Source organism: Syngnathus scovelli, chromosome 3 (genome assembly GCF_024217435.2).
Source record: "Syngnathus scovelli strain Florida chromosome 3, RoL_Ssco_1.2, whole genome shotgun sequence".
Taxonomy (NCBI): Eukaryota; Metazoa; Chordata; class Actinopteri; order Syngnathiformes; family Syngnathidae; genus Syngnathus; species Syngnathus scovelli.
Window position 1 is genome coordinate 7,373,082 of NC_090849.1, and position 18,124 is coordinate 7,391,205.

The following is an 18,124-nucleotide window of genomic DNA, read 5'->3' on the forward strand; positions in this document are numbered from 1 at the left end:
ATTAAGGGAGGATTTAGTGCCTGTGAGGAGGAGCTCTATTTTGTCACTGTTGAGTTTGAGAAAGTTGTGGGTCAGCCATGTTTTTATTGTAGAGATGCAGGTTTCAAAGTGGGTGAGGGGAGGGTTTGGGTTGGTGAGGTCCCTATATAGATCTGGGTGTCGTCAGCGTAGCAGTGGAAGTCCAGATTGAGTTTGCGGATGACATTACCAAGGGGAAAGAGGTAACAGATGAATAGGAGGGGGCCAAGAACTGAGCCTTGGGGGACCCCCTGTGTAACTGGGGAGAGAATGGATGTGTGGCCGGAGAGAGAGATGAACTGGTTTCTGTTGGCGAGATAGGTGAGCCAGTGCAGTGCCCTCAACACGTAGTTGGTGTAGCCTTTGAAGGAGGATGGAATGGTTCACAGTGTCAAAGCCTGCACGAAGGTCGAGTAGTAATAGGATGTTGAGGGCACCAGAGTCTGCAGAAATGAGGAGATTGTTGGTGACTTTAACAAGAGCTGTTTCGGTGCTGTGAAATGGGCGGAATCTGGACTGGAAGGGTTCATAGAGGTTGTTGGACTGTAGATGGGCGTGGAGTTGGGTGGAGACAATGCGTTCAAGGGCTTTGGAAAGGAATGAAAAGTTGGAGATGGGACGGTACTTGGAGAGGTTGACTGGGTCCAAGGTGGGCTTTGTGAGGACGGGGGTGATGGCTGCAAGCTTAGAGACAGTGGGAAAGTGGACAAGGGATAGAGACTGATTAAAAAGGGTGGTGAAGTGAGGGAGGAGGACAGGGAGGCAGGCCTTAGTTAAGGTTGTTGGAAGGGTGTCGAGAGAGCAGGTGGTTGTCTTGGATGCGGTGATGATGTCTAGGGTGGTGGAGGAGTCGACAAGGGAGAAGGCAGTGAGATAGGAGAAGGGCGGGAGGTCAAGAAGGGGGGGGGGGGGCAGCAGAGCAGGGGAGGTGGGGGAGGAGGATTTATTGATGGTGCCGGTCAGAGAACTGTTGATTTGGGCGATTTTGTTGTTAAAGTTGACAAGGAAGGAGTTACAGAGGGCGGGTGAGGAGGGTGGCTTGGTGCCCAGTGGCTGGAGCAACTTGTTGACGGTGGAGTATGCGGGGGTTCCGGTTAGTGTAATTAATAAGAGATGAGAAGTAAGCAGATTTGGTAGCAAGAAGAGCATCACGGTAGGAGGAGAGGTGTTGTTTGAAGGTTTCAGCATGGACAGTGAGACGCGTTCTTTTGTGGAGGCGTTCAAGTTGACGGCCAGTTTGTTTCATGGAGTGGAGTTCCGGGGTATACCAAGGGGCAGAGTTAGTGAATGTAACAGAGGAAGTTTTCCAGGGGGCTAGGGAATCAAGGGAGTCAGAAAGGATGTTGTTGAGCATGGTGGCGAGGTCATCAGGGGAAGAAGTGGGGTCGGAGGGAAGGGCAGAGGATAAGAGCTGGCAAAGCGTGATTGGGTTTACAGTGTTGTTGCGGTAGGAAATGGTGCGTTTTGTGGAATTATGAAGCGAGGGTAGAGGGGCGGAGAAGAGGATGCAGAGATGATCTGACAGTGGAAAGGTGAGAGGACGGGGGTTGGATGTGAGTGGAAAGAAGGAGCATACTATATACAGGGTGTGGCCTTTGCTGTGGGTGGGGAAGTTGATGTGCTGGGTGAGATGGAAGCAGTCCAGAAGTTGCGCGATCGGACAAATACCAGCTAGTGTCCGCACTGAGACTGGAAGGTTGTGGGTTCAAACCCCGGCCGGGTCATACCAAAGACTATAAAAACGGGACCCATTGCCTCCCTGCTTGGCACTCATCATTCACCCGGATCTGCCCACATTTTTTCTTCTAAAAAGTTGCATATTTTCTGGGTCCTTAGGTGTCCCTAAGTACGAATATGCCGCGCTTTTTTGGTTATGACGTCGCGTACACGAGATATGCGGCATCTATATATAGACTATGGGCTGATACATGCACAAAAATCTGAGCATTCTGACGATTTACAAGTGTAACGTGATGTAATTTATTTGAATGTTCAGAGTTAGTTGTGTTTTACACGTAACAGCTGTTTCCGCAATTTTCAATTGGCACTCATGTGCAACGCCTCCAGTCAACGGCGGCCGTCATCCCCAGGGTATGGGGACCAGTCGTAAGAAAATGCCGAAGTTTCTACGAACACAAGTTGGCTTTCATAGCCGTATGTGTTTGCAACAAACCTTCAGGGAAAACGGTACAAAACCACGGTACAATAAGCGCAGTGAACTGAAGATTGCGGTACCATAAACGCAGTGGACGGCCGTGATTAGTAACTCAGCAGTGATCATGCTCAGCCTTGCGCTGCCACTTCTGGTCAGAAAACGGATCACGCGACCAGTGCTTCTCACACATTCTGTTCCGGCTGGTGGTAACCACGGAAACATTTCATGCACAGTGCCACACGGCAAATGGAGGACGCACTGGACGGACGTGACTTGCAAGTCGGCAGTGCGCATTTTCGGCCTTGCTCCGCCACTTCCGGCCAGTGCTCCATGCCGTCGAAGCGGGAGTCATCGGCAACTGCGCACAGGCGCGGTCTGCCCACTCTCCGAGCTCGAGTGATGCCTGGTGCTGCAAGCAGAGTTCGGGCCACCTCGCGTCGGAAGTCAAGCAGAGATATCCCGCCGTGCTCATCCAGCCGGTGCAGCACCCATGCAGTGAAGACGGCCGCGTCCAGCATCCAGGTGAATATCAACCACTTCTTCCGCCGCATGTTGATGCGGTAGAGCCCGATGCTCTGGTCGGCGCAGTCCGTGCCGCCCATGCTGCGGTTGTACAGCTGGACAACAAATGGCTGGTCCACTGCCACCTTCTTCTTCTCCTTTGCTGACCAGCGTGACGCCTTTTGCGGAGGATGCTCGGCGGCGAGGGTGGAGGCGATGGTGACCACGGCGTTATCCTTCCACCGAGTGAGCGCAATCTTGTTTGACGTGTCGTACACGACAGACACGGCACCACGCGGCTTGCTCTTCATAGCCTTCTGATCTGTGATCGGGCAGGAGCGCGGGATGCGGTTTTCTCGGATCGTCCCCGTGCAAGCGTAGCCCCGCCTGCACACCTCTGCAACTAGCGGGAGGCCGGTGAAGTAGTTGTCGATGTGGACGCGTAGCGGAAGTGCACGCACAGCATCGGGGAGGTCGTCCAGAAGTCGAAGGAGCGTGCCACCGGCCTTGCCGAACTTGCGTTCCACTTCAGAGGCATCTCCACTCGCCCCCTGGTGGATGTCGAAGCGGAGCAGGAAGCCGTTGGTCCCACTGTTCAGGCACCAGGCCTTGAAGCCGAACCGCACCGGCTTGTTTTGGATTGCTTGCTTGCATCCGTGTCTTCCAAAATATTCAATCATTGCCTCGTCCAGATCAACATTGCAGTCCATTGGACACGCCTCCCTGAACCGAGCGTTGAGGATGTCCATCATGGGACGCAGCTTTGTCATCCGGTCGCTGAGGTTCAGGTGCGCGTTGTCGGCGCAGTGAGTGTAGCGGATGATCTCCTCGAACCTGTTGCGTGATATGGCCCCAGCGACGAGGGCGCACTGGGGATCATCTGTGCTCCAGTCGTGTCGGCGACTGGGGAGAGAGTGGTAACCCGAGAGCACCAAGATCCCCAACACGCGCTTCAATTCTCCGATGGTGAGATGGAAGTTGGAGTCAGTCACATACTTGATGCTCTCTCGAACAAGGTGAGGATATACATCAGAAAGGAAGAAGACCAGCTTCTGATTTGCGCTCTTTCCGACGACAATCGTGGGGGCGGCGAGAGGCCTGACGTCCGGGAATTTTGTCAGGCGCAGACTCCACACTGACCGCGGGGGTAGCAATGAAGATTTCATCCACAGCTGCGTTTTCATCTTCACCTTCGATTGCATCGAGGACATCCAGCACCGATTTTGTACCCATAGACGCCCATAGTCTATATATACATAGATGTTTTGCATAAAATAATACATGGAGGAAATACGTCAGGGCGAATCATCACTGCAATCACATCAGTCAATAACCATTATATGATAATTGTTCCCTAAATGTTTCACCCCCCTATCTCGGGTCTATCATAATATCCCGGAGCTCACCTTTGATCATGTTCCATCGTGAATCGCAACCGTCCGGCTTCACTCACCTAGCACGACTGACTCATACACTGGGCAGATGGCGGCGATTCCGGTTTCGACTGGTCAAAGACTGGTTATAACTGTATACAACTGGCACGGATGCTGGTCCTCATTTGAGGACGACAGATGTTACGGAAATTGGAGCATCTATATATAGACTATGGGCAGAAACGGGGTTGGAATTGGGGGGTTAGATCACCAAATGATTCCCGAGCGCGGCACCGCTGCTGCTCACTGCTCCCCTCTCCCCCAGGGGATGGATTAAAATCACACGGGGATGGGTTAAATGCAGAGGACAAATTTCACCACACCCAGATGCGTGTGTGACAACGATCATTGGGACTTTTATATGCGCAAATGAAAAAATGCTTAAAAAAGAGGGGTTTTTTTTTTGTCTTGAAATGGATTACAATTTTTTCCATTATTTGTAATGGGAAAAATAGATTCGGAATTCGACCGATTCGCTTCTCGAACCGCCTTCTGGAACGGATTGTGGTCAAAAACCAAGGTTTGACTGTATTTTTGCTATTCTTGTTAGAATCACACTTACATGTGAACTGGAAATGACAATGATAACACATAGTGAAAGCCAAATTGAGCAAATTGGCTATTTCAGAAGTGTGTGTCAAACTGGTAGCCCTTTGCCTTAATCAGTACCCAGGAAGTAGCTCTCGGTTTAAGAAAGGTTGGTGACCCCTGATCTAGTCTAGCCTCTGCACCTCCATCACTGTCCTGTTTGGATCGGCCACCAAACAAGACAACCAAAGACTGCAACAGACAATCAGGTCTGTGGAAAAGATAATCGGGACCAACCTCCCATCTATCCAAGACTTGTACCTGTCCAGGACCAGGAAATGTGCAAGTAACATCTCTGCAGACCCTTTTCACCCAGGTCACAGTCTGTTCAAACTACTTGCCTCCGAACGGCGTTACAGAGCGCTGTACGCCAAAACCAGCAGACACAGACACAGCTTCTTCCCCCAGGCTGTCGCTCTGATGAACTCACACCACTCATAGAGACTCAGAGACATCACTGACATCCTGCTCTCACCACTTAAATGTTGTTAGTTAACTGAATGTTCTCAGTCACTTAAATGTTGTACAGAGGCTGAGATCAACCTGAGTCAAATTCCCTGTTTGGCATGCACAAACTTGGTTAATAAAGCTGAATCTGATTCTGATAGCAAATGAGAATCTGTTGTCAATTGCACTACCAGAAAAGTTAAAGATTCAAAAAATAATAAATTAAACACAAATGAACAATTTTATGAAACTTGATTTTTTTTTTATTAGATGGATTAAGTTTGTTTTATTATTGTTGTATTAATAAGAAGGGTGATATTGGTGTTTGTGACTGCAGAAAACAGGCCAGGTTGCATCATGACATATTTTTAATCCAAATTAAATAATTCTCCATTTTATCTTTTTTATTTCAACTTCATACCCAACAAATTACTTCATAATCACAAAATAATAATCCATCGTCTTTTTGTTGTTTGCGATCACTGTGAGATGGCGGTGCGGACACGTTGTAGTGTGTAGAGTTAGTACAAAGTAGACAGCTCTCACCAGTAGTCTGTTTTTTTAGGCTTTTTTTTTTTTTTTTTTTGCCTTTCCCTGTGCAGCGTCACTTGCAGCGTCTCTGATTTTAGCGTCACCTTAGTCCTTGGTGTGTGGACATTTAAATGAGCAAGTGTCTGTGTCACTGATTACCTTGCAAACGGACACTTGTGTGCGCGTGAACTGAGAAGGGACGGAGGAGACACGCTCGCAAACGATCATGAGCGCTGGCTCATGTGCACGTTCCCGTTAGGACGAGTTTAATTTCTGTGCCTCGCTCTGGAGCGCGCATGTCCCCGCGACAGTGCCAGCGGGCCACTTGTTATTGATTTTATGACACAATGCTTCGGGCCAGTTTAAATTTAGACGCGGGCCGCATTTGGGCTGCGGGCTGGACTTTGGAAATGGCTGCGTTAAACACAAGTGGCGGAAAAAATTGTCTTCTTGGGTCAGCCGTACCCATTCAAACTGTGGACGTGTCGCCCAGTGAGGAGTATAATGCAAATAAAAATGTTTTAGCACCAATGACATGAACTTGCTCATCCTTCCTTGTCTGTTATCTTTCCCCTCATGCCTATTCAAGTCGGCAAAACTTCTCTCTCCTTCTCTGAGCTGCAACAAAGCTAAATGCTAAGGCTCGTTTGGCTAATGCTAGCTGGCGGTTATGTTCCCGTCGCCAATGCATGTGCTTTGAAAATAGGACATACATAGCTTGCCGCTTCTAGAAAATGGAAACTACCAATCCGGAGGCACTGTCCCCAATGTCCATGTGATGTTGCAGAGGCATGTAGACCAGGAAACACCCACACAATACTGAGCCTTAAAAACCTCCGGAAGGATCTCATAGCAGATGGATTTCACCTACAGATGTGTCAAATATCAGACCTGACTTTTCAAGACAATCAATTTTACTAACAGTCAATGTATACTGAACCAAATTCCATGACCACAAAACGTGATAAAAACCGAATTGTGGATTTCAGGAACCATTCCACCACTGAGAACAGAGGTGGCAAATTCAGGTCAAATAAAGCTTGTCACACAATTCAGGGTTACTTCTCCTTCCATTACTTGTTACTAAAATCAGCATTTCATTTGTGCGTACACATAAACACTCACCTTAAGAGTATCTGCTCTCCAAGACAGTCCTGGTTCATCCTGGTATCAATCATATTTTTGCTTGCATTAATGGCCACCCATACATTTGAGCCATTGATGCAACACTCCAAAGCAGTTTGTCCTTCTTTGTTCTTGTGATTCAGGACAATTCCATTAGACAAAAACAACCTGCAAATTAAACTGAAATCTAAGAGCTACACAGATTTTGACGCTCTCAATCTGAAAGCCACAAAATTCCAGTGTGAAAATATATTGAAATGGGCTGAAAGTGAGTAAAACCTTGATTTTACGCGGACTTTGGCGTCCAGAATTTGGGAGTCGCTTTAACCCCGAAAGCGTGTTATTTAGAAAGTCTTGAAAGCATATTTTTAGGCAGCAGAAGGCAACCTTTGTCACGTTAATTTACGTCAGGCAGGTCCGTTCGCCATTCGTCACCGTGAATGCTTCTCCTACATCGACGTTTGTTGACATTTATATTAAAAGAGAAGCAATATGCAGATGACAACATCAAGCAGATTGAGTAAGTCACTCTGATATCTGAATTGGATGGAAGAGAGATTAAAGCAGCCACTTCTACATTCTACTACATGGACTTCAGGGGAAATGTAAGTCAAATGAACCCTTACCAATTTCAATTGAATGCATAACGACGTGTCAACAATTCATATAAACAGATTTCGTTTAGACAATAAAAATTTAAGTTGTTACCTGCTGACAGTTTCGACTGATACTCCAGTCTTCTTCAGAGCCGTCATTCAATGTGCTGCTGACGTGTCATTTACCGTAATTTCCGGTGTATAAGCCGCGACTTTTTTCCAAAATTTTGAACTCTTAACACTATTATATACAGTAAAAGCTACAAAACAAATTGACAAATAACAGAAGCTCATCCAGCTTGCGGTGCCTGCCTCCACCTGTCAGTGGATCACCAGCTTCCTGACCAACAGGAGACAGCGTGTGAGCCTGGGGAGCATCACATCTGACACCCTGACCACCAACACTGAAGCCCCTCAGGGATGCGTCCTCTGCCCACTGCTCTTCTCCCTCTACACCAACGATTTCTCCGCAAGTGACTCTTCCGTGAAGCTCCTGAAGTATGCAGACGACACCACTCTCATCGGACTGATCCAGAACGGTGATGAGACTGCGTACAGACAGGAGGTGGAGCGGCTGGTCCACTGGTGCAGCCAAAACCACCTGGACCTGAACCCGCTCAAGACCGTGGAGATGACAGTGGACTTCAGGCGAGGCCCTTCACCACTTTCACCCCTCACTATCCGCAGTAATACTATTCTCTCATCAGACACCTTCAAGTTCCTGGGAACCACAATCTCTCGGGACCTGAAATGGACCGGCCACATAGACTCTGTCCGGAAGAAGGCCCAGCAGAGGCTGTACTTCCTGAGACAGCTCAAGAAGTTCAACCTGCCGCGGGAGCTGCTGAAGACCTTCTACACTGCCATCATCCAGTCTGTCCTCTGCACCTCCATCACTGTCTGGTTTGGATCGGCCTCCAAACAAGACAAGCACAGACTGCAACGGACAATAAGGACTGCAGAAAAGATAATTGGAATCAACCTCCCATCTATCCAAGACTTGTACCTGTCCAGGACCAGGAAACGTGCAAGTAACATCTCAACAGACCCTTCGCACCCAGGTTGCAGCCTGTTTGAACTACTCCCCTCCGGACGCCGTTATAGAGCTCTGTACACTAAAACCAGCAGACACAGAGACAGCTTCTTCCCCCAGGCTGTCGCTCTGATGAACTCACACCATTCTTAGAGTCTCAGAGTCATTACTGTGCAATAACATCCCGCTTGCCACACCTTTTTTGTCTACACTGTTTGTACTATGTGTCCTCTCTGCATCCATTGCAGCCTGGTCATCCTAGAAGAGGGACCCTCCCATCTGTGGTCTCTTCTCAAGGTTTCTCATTTCCCCTAGATGGAGTTTTGAGTTTTTCCTTGCCCTCTTGGGAGTTTAAGATCAGGGGGTGTTTGAGAATATCTTTCGTTCTTCACATGTCCTGAGTGTTGTTGTTAGTCACCTAAATGTTGAACAGAGGCTGTGATTTACCGAAGTCAAATTCCTTGTTTGGCACGCTCAAACATGGCGAATAAAAAACTCTTGAATCTCTTGAATCTTGAACTAATTTTCAAATCAGACGAGTAAAAACTGGTCAAATATTTTTAAAAAAAGATATTAAAAGTGAAGACAATTTGCAATTCTAGTAATGACACACGAATTTGATGCACAATTTGTCTTCGTGGGCCACATTGAATGATCTGACGGGCCGTATCTGGCCCCCGGGCCTTGAGTTTGACACCTGTGCTCTAAACCCTTTCTCTTACTCTGTCATGTGACTCAGAGATTACACAAAGCAGTGGCGCTATTTGGACCATCTGCATTGTATTAAAACCCAATCAATCAGCATTTAAATTCAATTCTTCTGACATTTTGCTCACCAAAAACAAGTTGTAATGAATGTGAACTTTTAATGCATTTTATTCAGAAGGTTACTTTGAACCCTGAGGCTTAAATGACGGCATGGCGTACTTATGGATTTTTACGGCCTCTGGCCTCTAGGGGGCGCTCTAGCAGGAAGCAAGAGCGAGACAGGCGAAGAAGAGATAATGCGCGGAAGAAGACGTGCTAGTTTGTGTTTACAACATTTTGCGCATCACGCAGAACGCGATCAAGACGGACATTACTGAAATGAAGCTTTTATACACAAACCGTCATTATGGGGGACAAAAGAAATGCATATGATGCCGCTTTTAAGCTAAAGGCAGTTGATGATGACATTGTGTTGCAGCACCCTTTTCTTTATTTCGTGGTCCCGTCTACTCTGGAGCTATACGTGTCACTCGCTAGTTTAATGTAATTTAGCGCTTCGTGCATAAATAAGATTAGCATGAACAGACCTTCATCATGGAAAATGCTAGAAGAAATGGATAAAAACGACAACGAAAGAGATACTGAGAAAGTGTGTGGCGAAGGATATCTAACGCTATTCCAATCGGAAATTGAGGAGGAAGACTTCGTCGGTTTCAGTGCACAGGAGGAAGATGAAGACGATGAATCTCTTTTTTTTACTTTTACTTTGACCAGCCCTGTTAGTGCGTGCTACCGTATTGCTGCTGTGTTACCGCCGCGTCTCAGTGACTTTTACCGGTATGTTTTATTTAATCAAACCCTATTAGTGCTGTGTTACTTCCACAGGCAGTGTTTGGAAAGAAATGTTTAAGGTATGTTATTAAAACTCTAAAAAAGCTTTCTGTGTCCAGTATTTCTTTGATAATAACTCGCGTGCACACTTTCGTGTTGCTGCGGTACTACTGCTGCGTCACAGGCAATGTTTAGAAAGACATGTTAAAGCATCTTATTCAAACTTCAAAAAGGCTTTCTGTGTACTGTCTTTCTTTGTAAAAAAACTCGTGTGCACGTGCGGCTTATAGTCCGGCGCGGCTTATGTAAGAAAAAAACTAAAATATCCCCGAATATTAGCTGGTGCGGGTTATACACCGGTGCGGCTTATACACCGGAAATTACGGTATCCATTGGCTGGCTCGGCAGGATTGTCAAAGTCCGCCGAGCCGGTCCCTCCTCCGCCTTTGGTGGCCTTCAGAGAAGGGAATCTCAGGTGTGTGATAGAATATACGCCCCCTCATCTTTGTTGATGGTCCCGCTTGCTCGCTTCCTTATTTCTATGGCCTCCTTGATTCACCTGTATGGTTTGTTAGATTCTGTTGTTATGATTTTTCCCCCATCCCAGTCCATGATGTGGTTGTTTCTTCTGCAGTGGTCTGTAATGGCTGATTTTAGATTTCCCTTGTCTGCTTTTTTTTTTGTGTCCGTGTAAATCGTCCCACTGTCTCCTTTTCGCATTCTTTCTGATGTTCCTTTTTCCTTATGTTGAATGACCAGCCTGTTTCCCCAATGTATATTTTGTTGCATGACTTGCATGGCATTTCGTAGATAACGTTGCATTTTTGTTCTGGTGTCATTTTATCTTTGGGATGTACAAGTAGTTGTTGGAGTTTGGTGTATGGTTTGATGGCTGTATTGATGTGATGCTTTTTCTTTGCCCGTTGTATTGGTTCAGTTATCCCTCGGATTTATGGCAAGATTACAATGTCTGGTGTTTTCTCAGTCTGTTGTGTGCATTTTGTTTTCCTTTCCCTTGTCTTGTCCTCTTTGTTTTTTGTTAGGGTTTTCAGGTTAGTTTGATCCTATGATTATGTTGGAATGTAGACTGTAATGATTAAATCAATCTTGTCTTGCCCTCACAATGTAATGATTAAATCAATCACGTCTGGCCCTCACAATGTAATAATTAAATCAGTCACGTCTGGCCCTCACAATGCAGAGTCTGTTTCCCACAATAGTGTAAAACACCCCCTGCTCTGATCTTATCAGAGGCCGGGGGTTCACCAAACCTGTCCACTCCCACCCCCACTCTGTTCCTCCTAATAAATATGCCCTTGCAGGGAGGAGACTTTTAGACTTCATTCGATAATCGCTGTTCAGACAGCGACGAATGGACTCTCCACCTGCAGGTGTACAAAAGAACTTGCTTGTCTCCTGTTTGGTTCTTGCAAAATAAGTTGGAGTGAGCAAATCTCTAACATTTTGGTGCCAAAACCCGGGACCCTCATACCCATCATCTGGCTGACGGAGGACGACGCGCTGTACACCGTCGACGGGCCAGCGTCCATTAGCCGGACCTGGTAAAGAAAGACCTGGGAAGGAAATTCTTCGCTGGGCCAGCATCTTAGGTCTGCCTTCGTCTGACAGAGGTGGATTGACGGGACCCGGCAGTGCAACGAACCAGGGGACAAGTAAGTTAAAGGCCATAATTGTGTTGTGTTGTTAAACGCGTAACACGTAGAGGTGCACGGGAGCCAGCTTGGGTTAAAGTCCCAGTGGAAGAAACAGGCTAAGAAAGGCAGAGCTTCTTTTTCGTTCATCGAAAAAGTGTGTAGACTCTTCTTTGTCTGTTTTTCCGAGCTGAGGGATCTGGCTTGGGTTAAAGTCCCAGTGGAAGGAACGTGCTAAGAAACACGGAGCTTCTTTTTTGTTAATCAAAGAAGGGCGTAGATTTTTCTTTGCATGTTTTTCCAAGCCAAAGAATAGCTTGGGTTCAAGTCCCAGTGGAAGAAACGGGCTAAGAAAAACAGAGCTTCTTTTTCTTAATTGAAGAAGGGCGTAGATTTTTTCTTTTGTCCGTTTTTCCAAAGCTGTTTGGGAGGGTTTTACACCCATCCCTGGATAGGCCTAAAAAAGCGCTGGAGTTTGTGTGATTGAGTTGATAAATTGACTAAGAAGCAGTTCTAGCGTTGATCCATGGCAATAAAACAGGCTAGTAATTTGTTGAAAGGTCAATTTAAACCTGCATTGAGGATCCTCAAAGAAAAAAAAAAAAAAATGAAAAAAAAAAATTGTAAAACCTTAAACTACTAAAATTAAGATGGGAAATAAGAACGGTAAATCTCTTGCTCTGCTCTTCTTTAAAACGAGAAGTTCATGGCAAGTAGATTTCTTAATTGTATGCAATATATGCCGAAGTGGAAGAGAAAGTATGGAGTAGAAAGGAAGTTGAGAGTTCAAGTGGTAAAGAAATGCAACTTGCTTCTAGAAGATAAATAAATAAAATTAGAATGTGCTGTCCTCGTGTGCATGGGAGGGACCAGCTCATGATCGACCACAGGAAATGGCCAGCCTGTGACGAATCATTGGTGCTGGGAACTACCTTTTGCGTGCGAGAGCTGTGCATGTGTGTGCGTATATGTTAAAATGATGAACATTGGCTAAAGTTTTAGTATATAAAAAAAATTGCTAGACTGTGGTCTATCCAATTTGCACCGCAGAACAGAAATGATTTTGAAAGATAAAAATGAGAGGAAAAAGAGAGAAATCTGTTTGCAAGCAGAAACTAATCCACACTAGTGCATGTAAAGTGTCGAGCCCACATGAGAAATTCGGAAAAAAAAAAAAAAAAAAAGACAGAACATGCTTTCAGGAATTGGAAGAAGCTAAATTGTGAATTTAAGATTTTGCAATGCTACATTTAATAGGAATAATTGATTGGTTGTGTTATAAGATTATGCAAAATTCTAATTGCAAGCTAAATCTGAGCGATTGAGTTCTTCAAATTTAAAAACAAAGAAAAAAATTCAGATTAATTTGCCAATTGTTTGTTTTAGTTAAGTTTTTTTTGAATTGGTGGATTGTTCTACCAGGAAACCTGAGTTGAAAATGATATATGAATGTTGTGTGGTGAGCTTGGATGAATTGGGACCAATGTGATAGAAAGACTCCTTTTTGGAGACTGTGTGAGATACATATGATGAGCATTGATGAATGATTGCCTGAATGAAAGGTTGAATGGTTGAAGTCGTTGGCGACTACTATGGAAAATTAGTAGAGCGACTTTGATGAAAGAATGATTTTGAGCAGGTTGAATGTTAGAAAGAAACACGTAGCTTTTGGATTGATAATTAACTAGAAAAAAAATGGAGAACCAGTAACACATGTAGAAGATGTGTGAACTGAGAAATTAAGAAGCGTTTTGGAAAGAAAGTCAAACTAAATGATGATGAAATCATATGTAGTACTACAAAACTTTACTACATATGGATTCTCTAAATCATACAATTGAGTAAAATAAAACATACGTTTTGATTTGTATTCAAATTTCTAAGATTCTTGTGATAAACAATGAGAAAACGATTGAAAAGTAACTAAAGAAACTACAACAAAGTGAAAATGTCTAATCATTTGCTAGCTGAGTCGCTCCCCATTCGGGGAGGCCATCCATTTACTTGCTAAGCTAGTTGTCAAAACAGGGGCATGATTAGAGAATGGCATCTATAAATGACCTACCCTACCAAAGAACCTATGCAAATGGGCTGCAATATTGAGCCATGGTGCGCGACACATGGCTCAAGGGGAGGGATAGTGGGGCAGGTCAGTCAGCTTTATACAACATATGGATTTGATTCATATTCAAAATATTTTCAAACCAAAACAAACATTTTTTTTTTTGTAGAGCTTGTTTCAAAAAAAAAAAAAAAAAAAAAAAAAAAAAAAAAAAACCTCCTATTTGCCAGTTAAATGGGCACTACAATTGACTACGAGAGTTGCAAGCAACAGATGAAGAGCAGTCCTGGGCAGATTATCTAATCAGGACGCTCAAACTGAAAGATGTGTCCAATGCAAATTTACTGCCGCCTGATCTCTCCCCCTCACAGGTGGACAACCCTCAGGTTCACTGTGAGAGCTCACACACAGGAGGCGTGCTATGTGTGTTCGAAACTCCCGCCTTCCTCCACGCAAGTTCGCTTGGAGGCCAGAGCAATGAATGTCACTGAAGCGAAACACGGTGCCTATGATGAACACTTCTGGGCAAATCTCAATGTGACTGTTAAAGGACGAACAATACCACAAGTGGCCTACACAGAGAGACCAGCTGGAGTGAATTACACATGTTACATCCAAGGTAACAAGACCCACGTCTGCATTAACGACGACTGCTCTCCAGGAGGAAACTGGATGGGAGCTCTGGACATCACCGATGAGTGTCAAGATAAGAGAGCCATTTCAGGTGGGGAGGGCTCTCCAACCAACATGGCTACACCATCGAACGGAACATACTTCATACAGAATGGCTGGTGGCTTTGTGGTCACAAGGTTTATCCGATGCTGCCCGCCAACTGGACAGGAGTGTGTGCACCAGTGTGGGTGACAGACGACACCTACAGGATATGACATCATCAGCTGACAGGAGCACACAACTCTTCTGGACTCGACGCAGAGCAGATATAACCTTTGACCCTCATGACCCTGTCTGGGCTGTGAACGTTCCAGAGGACCATAAAGTATGGTCCGTCGGAGACAAAGTTGTCCTTGCGCTCTTCCCTCAGATGTACTGTTTCTGTGTTTTTCTTTTTCTTTTTTATTGATAGCATTCTGGCCGCCTGTGGCAACGGGGCCGTGTAAGAATTTTCCTGCTAATAACATCTGGCCAGCAGGTTTTTCGCTTACACAATAAGTTTGATCTGGGGTGTTGAGGTAATGCCTCATCTTCACTGGAAAGTGTTGCTATCATTGTTTGTTGTTTTTATTTTTACCATTCTACTTTCTTCATTATACGTATATATGTTTTTTTTTCTCTTGCTTATCGTTGTTGTTTGGGGTGGCATAATCATATGATAAATCAGGAGGGAGATGTTAGGGTTTTCAGGTTAGTTTGATCCTATGATTATGTTGGAATGTAGACTGTAATGATTAAATCAATCTTGTCTTGCCCTCACAATGTAATGATTAAATCAATCACGTCTGGCCCTCACAATGTAATAATTAAATCAGTCACGTCTGGCCCTCACAATGCAGAGTCTGTTTCCCACAATAGTGTAAAACACCCCCTGCTCTGATCTTATCAGAGGCCGGGGGTTCACCAAACCTGTCCACTCCCACCCCCACTCTGTTCCTCCTAATAAATATGCCCTTGCAGGGAGGAGACTTTTAGACTTCATTCGATAATCGCTGTTCAGACAGCGACGAATGGACTCTCCACCTGCAGGTGTACAAAAGAACTTGCTTGTCTCCTGTTTGGTTCTTGCAAAATAAGTTGGAGTGAGCAAATCTCTAACATTTTTGACTTGTTGTTTTCCTTTGTTTATGGTCCATCTTGAATACTGGCAGAGTGTGAGTGCTTGTTCAATGCATCTTTCTTCCTCCTGTCTGTCTTTCTCTTCCGTTATGATGGTGGTCCGTTCGTATAATGTTCTGACTACTGATAGTTTGTGCGCTGTAGGGTGTTCTGATGTCCAGAGGAGGTACTGGTCCGTGTGAGTGGGTTTTCTGTACACTGTGATCTTGATGCTGCCGTCGTCTTTGTGGTGGATCTTCATGTCCAGGAAAAATATGGTCCGGTTTATTTCCTCTTCGTGCGTGAATTGTATGTTGCCGGTGTTGTCCATGGTGTTCAGATGGTTTGTGAGCTCTTGAGTGTGTCCAGTTTTAATTTTTTCCAGGATGTCATCGACGTATCTTTTCCAGAGTGTGGGTGCAGTGTGGATGGCTTTGGTTTCCAGGTCCTCCACAAAAAACTGCTCATTATTGCAGATAGTGAGTCTCCCATTGCAAATCCTTCTGTCTGTTTGTATATTGTGTTTTTGAAATGTAAATAGATGGATTTGGAAACGAAATTTAGCAATGTGCTGATGTCACTCACTGTCAGGTTTGTGCGTTTTTTGAGGGTCCAGTCTTCCTTGAGGCGTTCTTGTACTCTGAAGAAGACTGGAGTATCAGTCGAAACTGTCAGCAGGTAACAACCTAAGTTTTTATTGTCTGAACAAAAGAATTTGTTTATATTATTACGAAGACATGATGAATCTCATCGAAATAATGCCAACAATTCAGCTTATATAAAGCCCCTCAGAACGCATCGTGTTTGCATATGTTGGTGACTGGTGAAAGGAAATTGACGCGACAGGGCACTTTAGCTGCTCATTTCTCTTAAATCAGCCACGGAGAGGCTGTGATATGTTGAAGTAGTCATAAGTAGAGATGGCCATGTAAATTTTGGCGCCAATTGATTGCTGTTTTTGGACATTTGAAGCGATTCTATGTACAATGATTTTCAATGGGGAAATTGTGATCGCTTCCTTCCGTGACATCGTCAGGATGATGTGTCAAATCAAGCAGACGCTGCCCAAAAAGTGGGTGTTAGTAAGTCCACCGCCAATCTGTTCCAAAATACCGTTAAATCTCTTTTTTTTTCTCAGGGGGTAATCTCTTTTTTTTTTCTCAGGAGGTTATTGGAGTACTGACATAATTTTTCAATACAATCCTATCACATAAGTGCCAATGTTGGGCTCGCTTTACCGTCCCTTTAAAACAAGCTTAATAGGGGCTCTTGAGTAGTCTAAGTCCTTTAGGCACCCCTGCTCTAAACGATGACTCAATTATTAAAATAGTGGTCAATTAATCCATTTTGACAGCTCTTGTTCCAGTTATGGTCATGCATAGCCAAATAAAGCTTTCATAGTATACTCACATTACACATTCTAGATGGTTTTCTCTGGCAGCAACATGAATTGGCAGGTCTCCATGAGCATTGGCAGCATTTTGGTCACAATGTGCATCCAGCAAAGCCTGGGTGAGATGAGCACACCCCGACAAAGCTGCCCAATGCAAGCAGACGTTCTGTTCCTATAAAAGAGACAGTATTTACATAATCTATGCATAGTAACCAAGATAAGAACATAAATGATTCTATAGTTAATAAATACGTATAGAACAGGGCTCAAGAATGTGCAGTGTGTTAGCAAATGCAGCCAACTTTTCAGTGTGTGCATGTAAAAATGTTATTCAGTTGATCTCATGTGAATGCATATTTTAATGCTACGACTAGTACTTGGGGAGGAAAAAAATAATGCAAAGGTGTTCCCACTGAGCCAAAAGGCAAAGGTCGATTTACGCTCCTACCCTCACCTATGGTCACAAGCTATGGGTCGTGACCGAAAGAACGAGATCCCGGATACAAGCGGCCGAAATGAGTTTTCTCCGCAGGATGTCCGGGCTCTCCCTTAGAGATAGGGTGAGAAGCTCGGTCATCCGGGAGAGACTCGGAGCAGAATCGCTACTCCTCCACGTTGAGAGGAGCCAGATGAGGTGGCTCGGGCATCTTATCAGGATGCCTCCTGAACGCCTCCCTGGGGAGGTGTTCCGGGCATGTCCCACCGGTAGGAGACCCCGGGGACGACCCAGGACGCGCTGGAGAGACTATGTCTCTCAGCTGGCCTGGGAACGCCTTGGGATCCCCCGGGATGAGCTGGATGAAGTGGCTGGGGAGAGGGAAGTCTGGGAGTCCCTCCTGAAGCTGCTGCCCCCGCGACCCGACCCCGGATAAGCGGAAGAAGATGGATGGATGGATGGATGGACGGACGGACGGACGGACGGACGGATGGATGGATGGCGTTCCCACTGCGTCTGTCTGCAAAACTGCACATACAAGGAGGAAGCCAGTGTGTGAACTGCATCATGTTAAATTGTTCCAGTATAAAGTAAATAAATAAATATCAGCATCTGGGTGTGTACCTTGCCCAATTTACCTAATGACAGACGATCTTTCAGACGGCTCAGACACCAGAGCCTATTTGTTTGTTTTTGAATACCGCGCATGCACAGGTCCCTTCTCCCCACCCTTCCTTGTTGTTTTTAGGAAACGCCTCCACACTTACATGCACGAGCGCCATATTTGAAGTTGTCTTCTCAAAGACGTCAAAAACCTTTTTTTACGAGAACTGAAGTGGGAGCA

General features: G+C 45.3%; 1 protein-coding gene across 11 annotated transcripts in view; it reads right to left on the reverse strand.

Moving 5' to 3' along the window:
* The window catches only part of ehmt1a (euchromatic histone-lysine N-methyltransferase 1a), a 103,515-nt gene that overhangs the window by 23,934 nt on the left and 61,457 nt on the right, over nucleotides 1-18,124 (reverse strand). For 10 of the 11 annotated variants that reach the window (XM_049764209.1, XM_049764207.1, XM_049764201.1 and 7 more), the window contains 2 exons: nucleotides 16,862-17,016; nucleotides 6,799-6,966 (listed from right to left, as the gene is read on the reverse strand). In XM_049764209.1, coding sequence (XP_049620166.1) covers nucleotides 6,799-6,966; nucleotides 16,862-17,016 — 323 coding nt within the window. The remainder of the gene's footprint in view (nucleotides 1-6,798; nucleotides 6,967-16,861; nucleotides 17,017-18,124) is intronic. The other variant, XM_049764204.1, reaches the window with a different exon arrangement.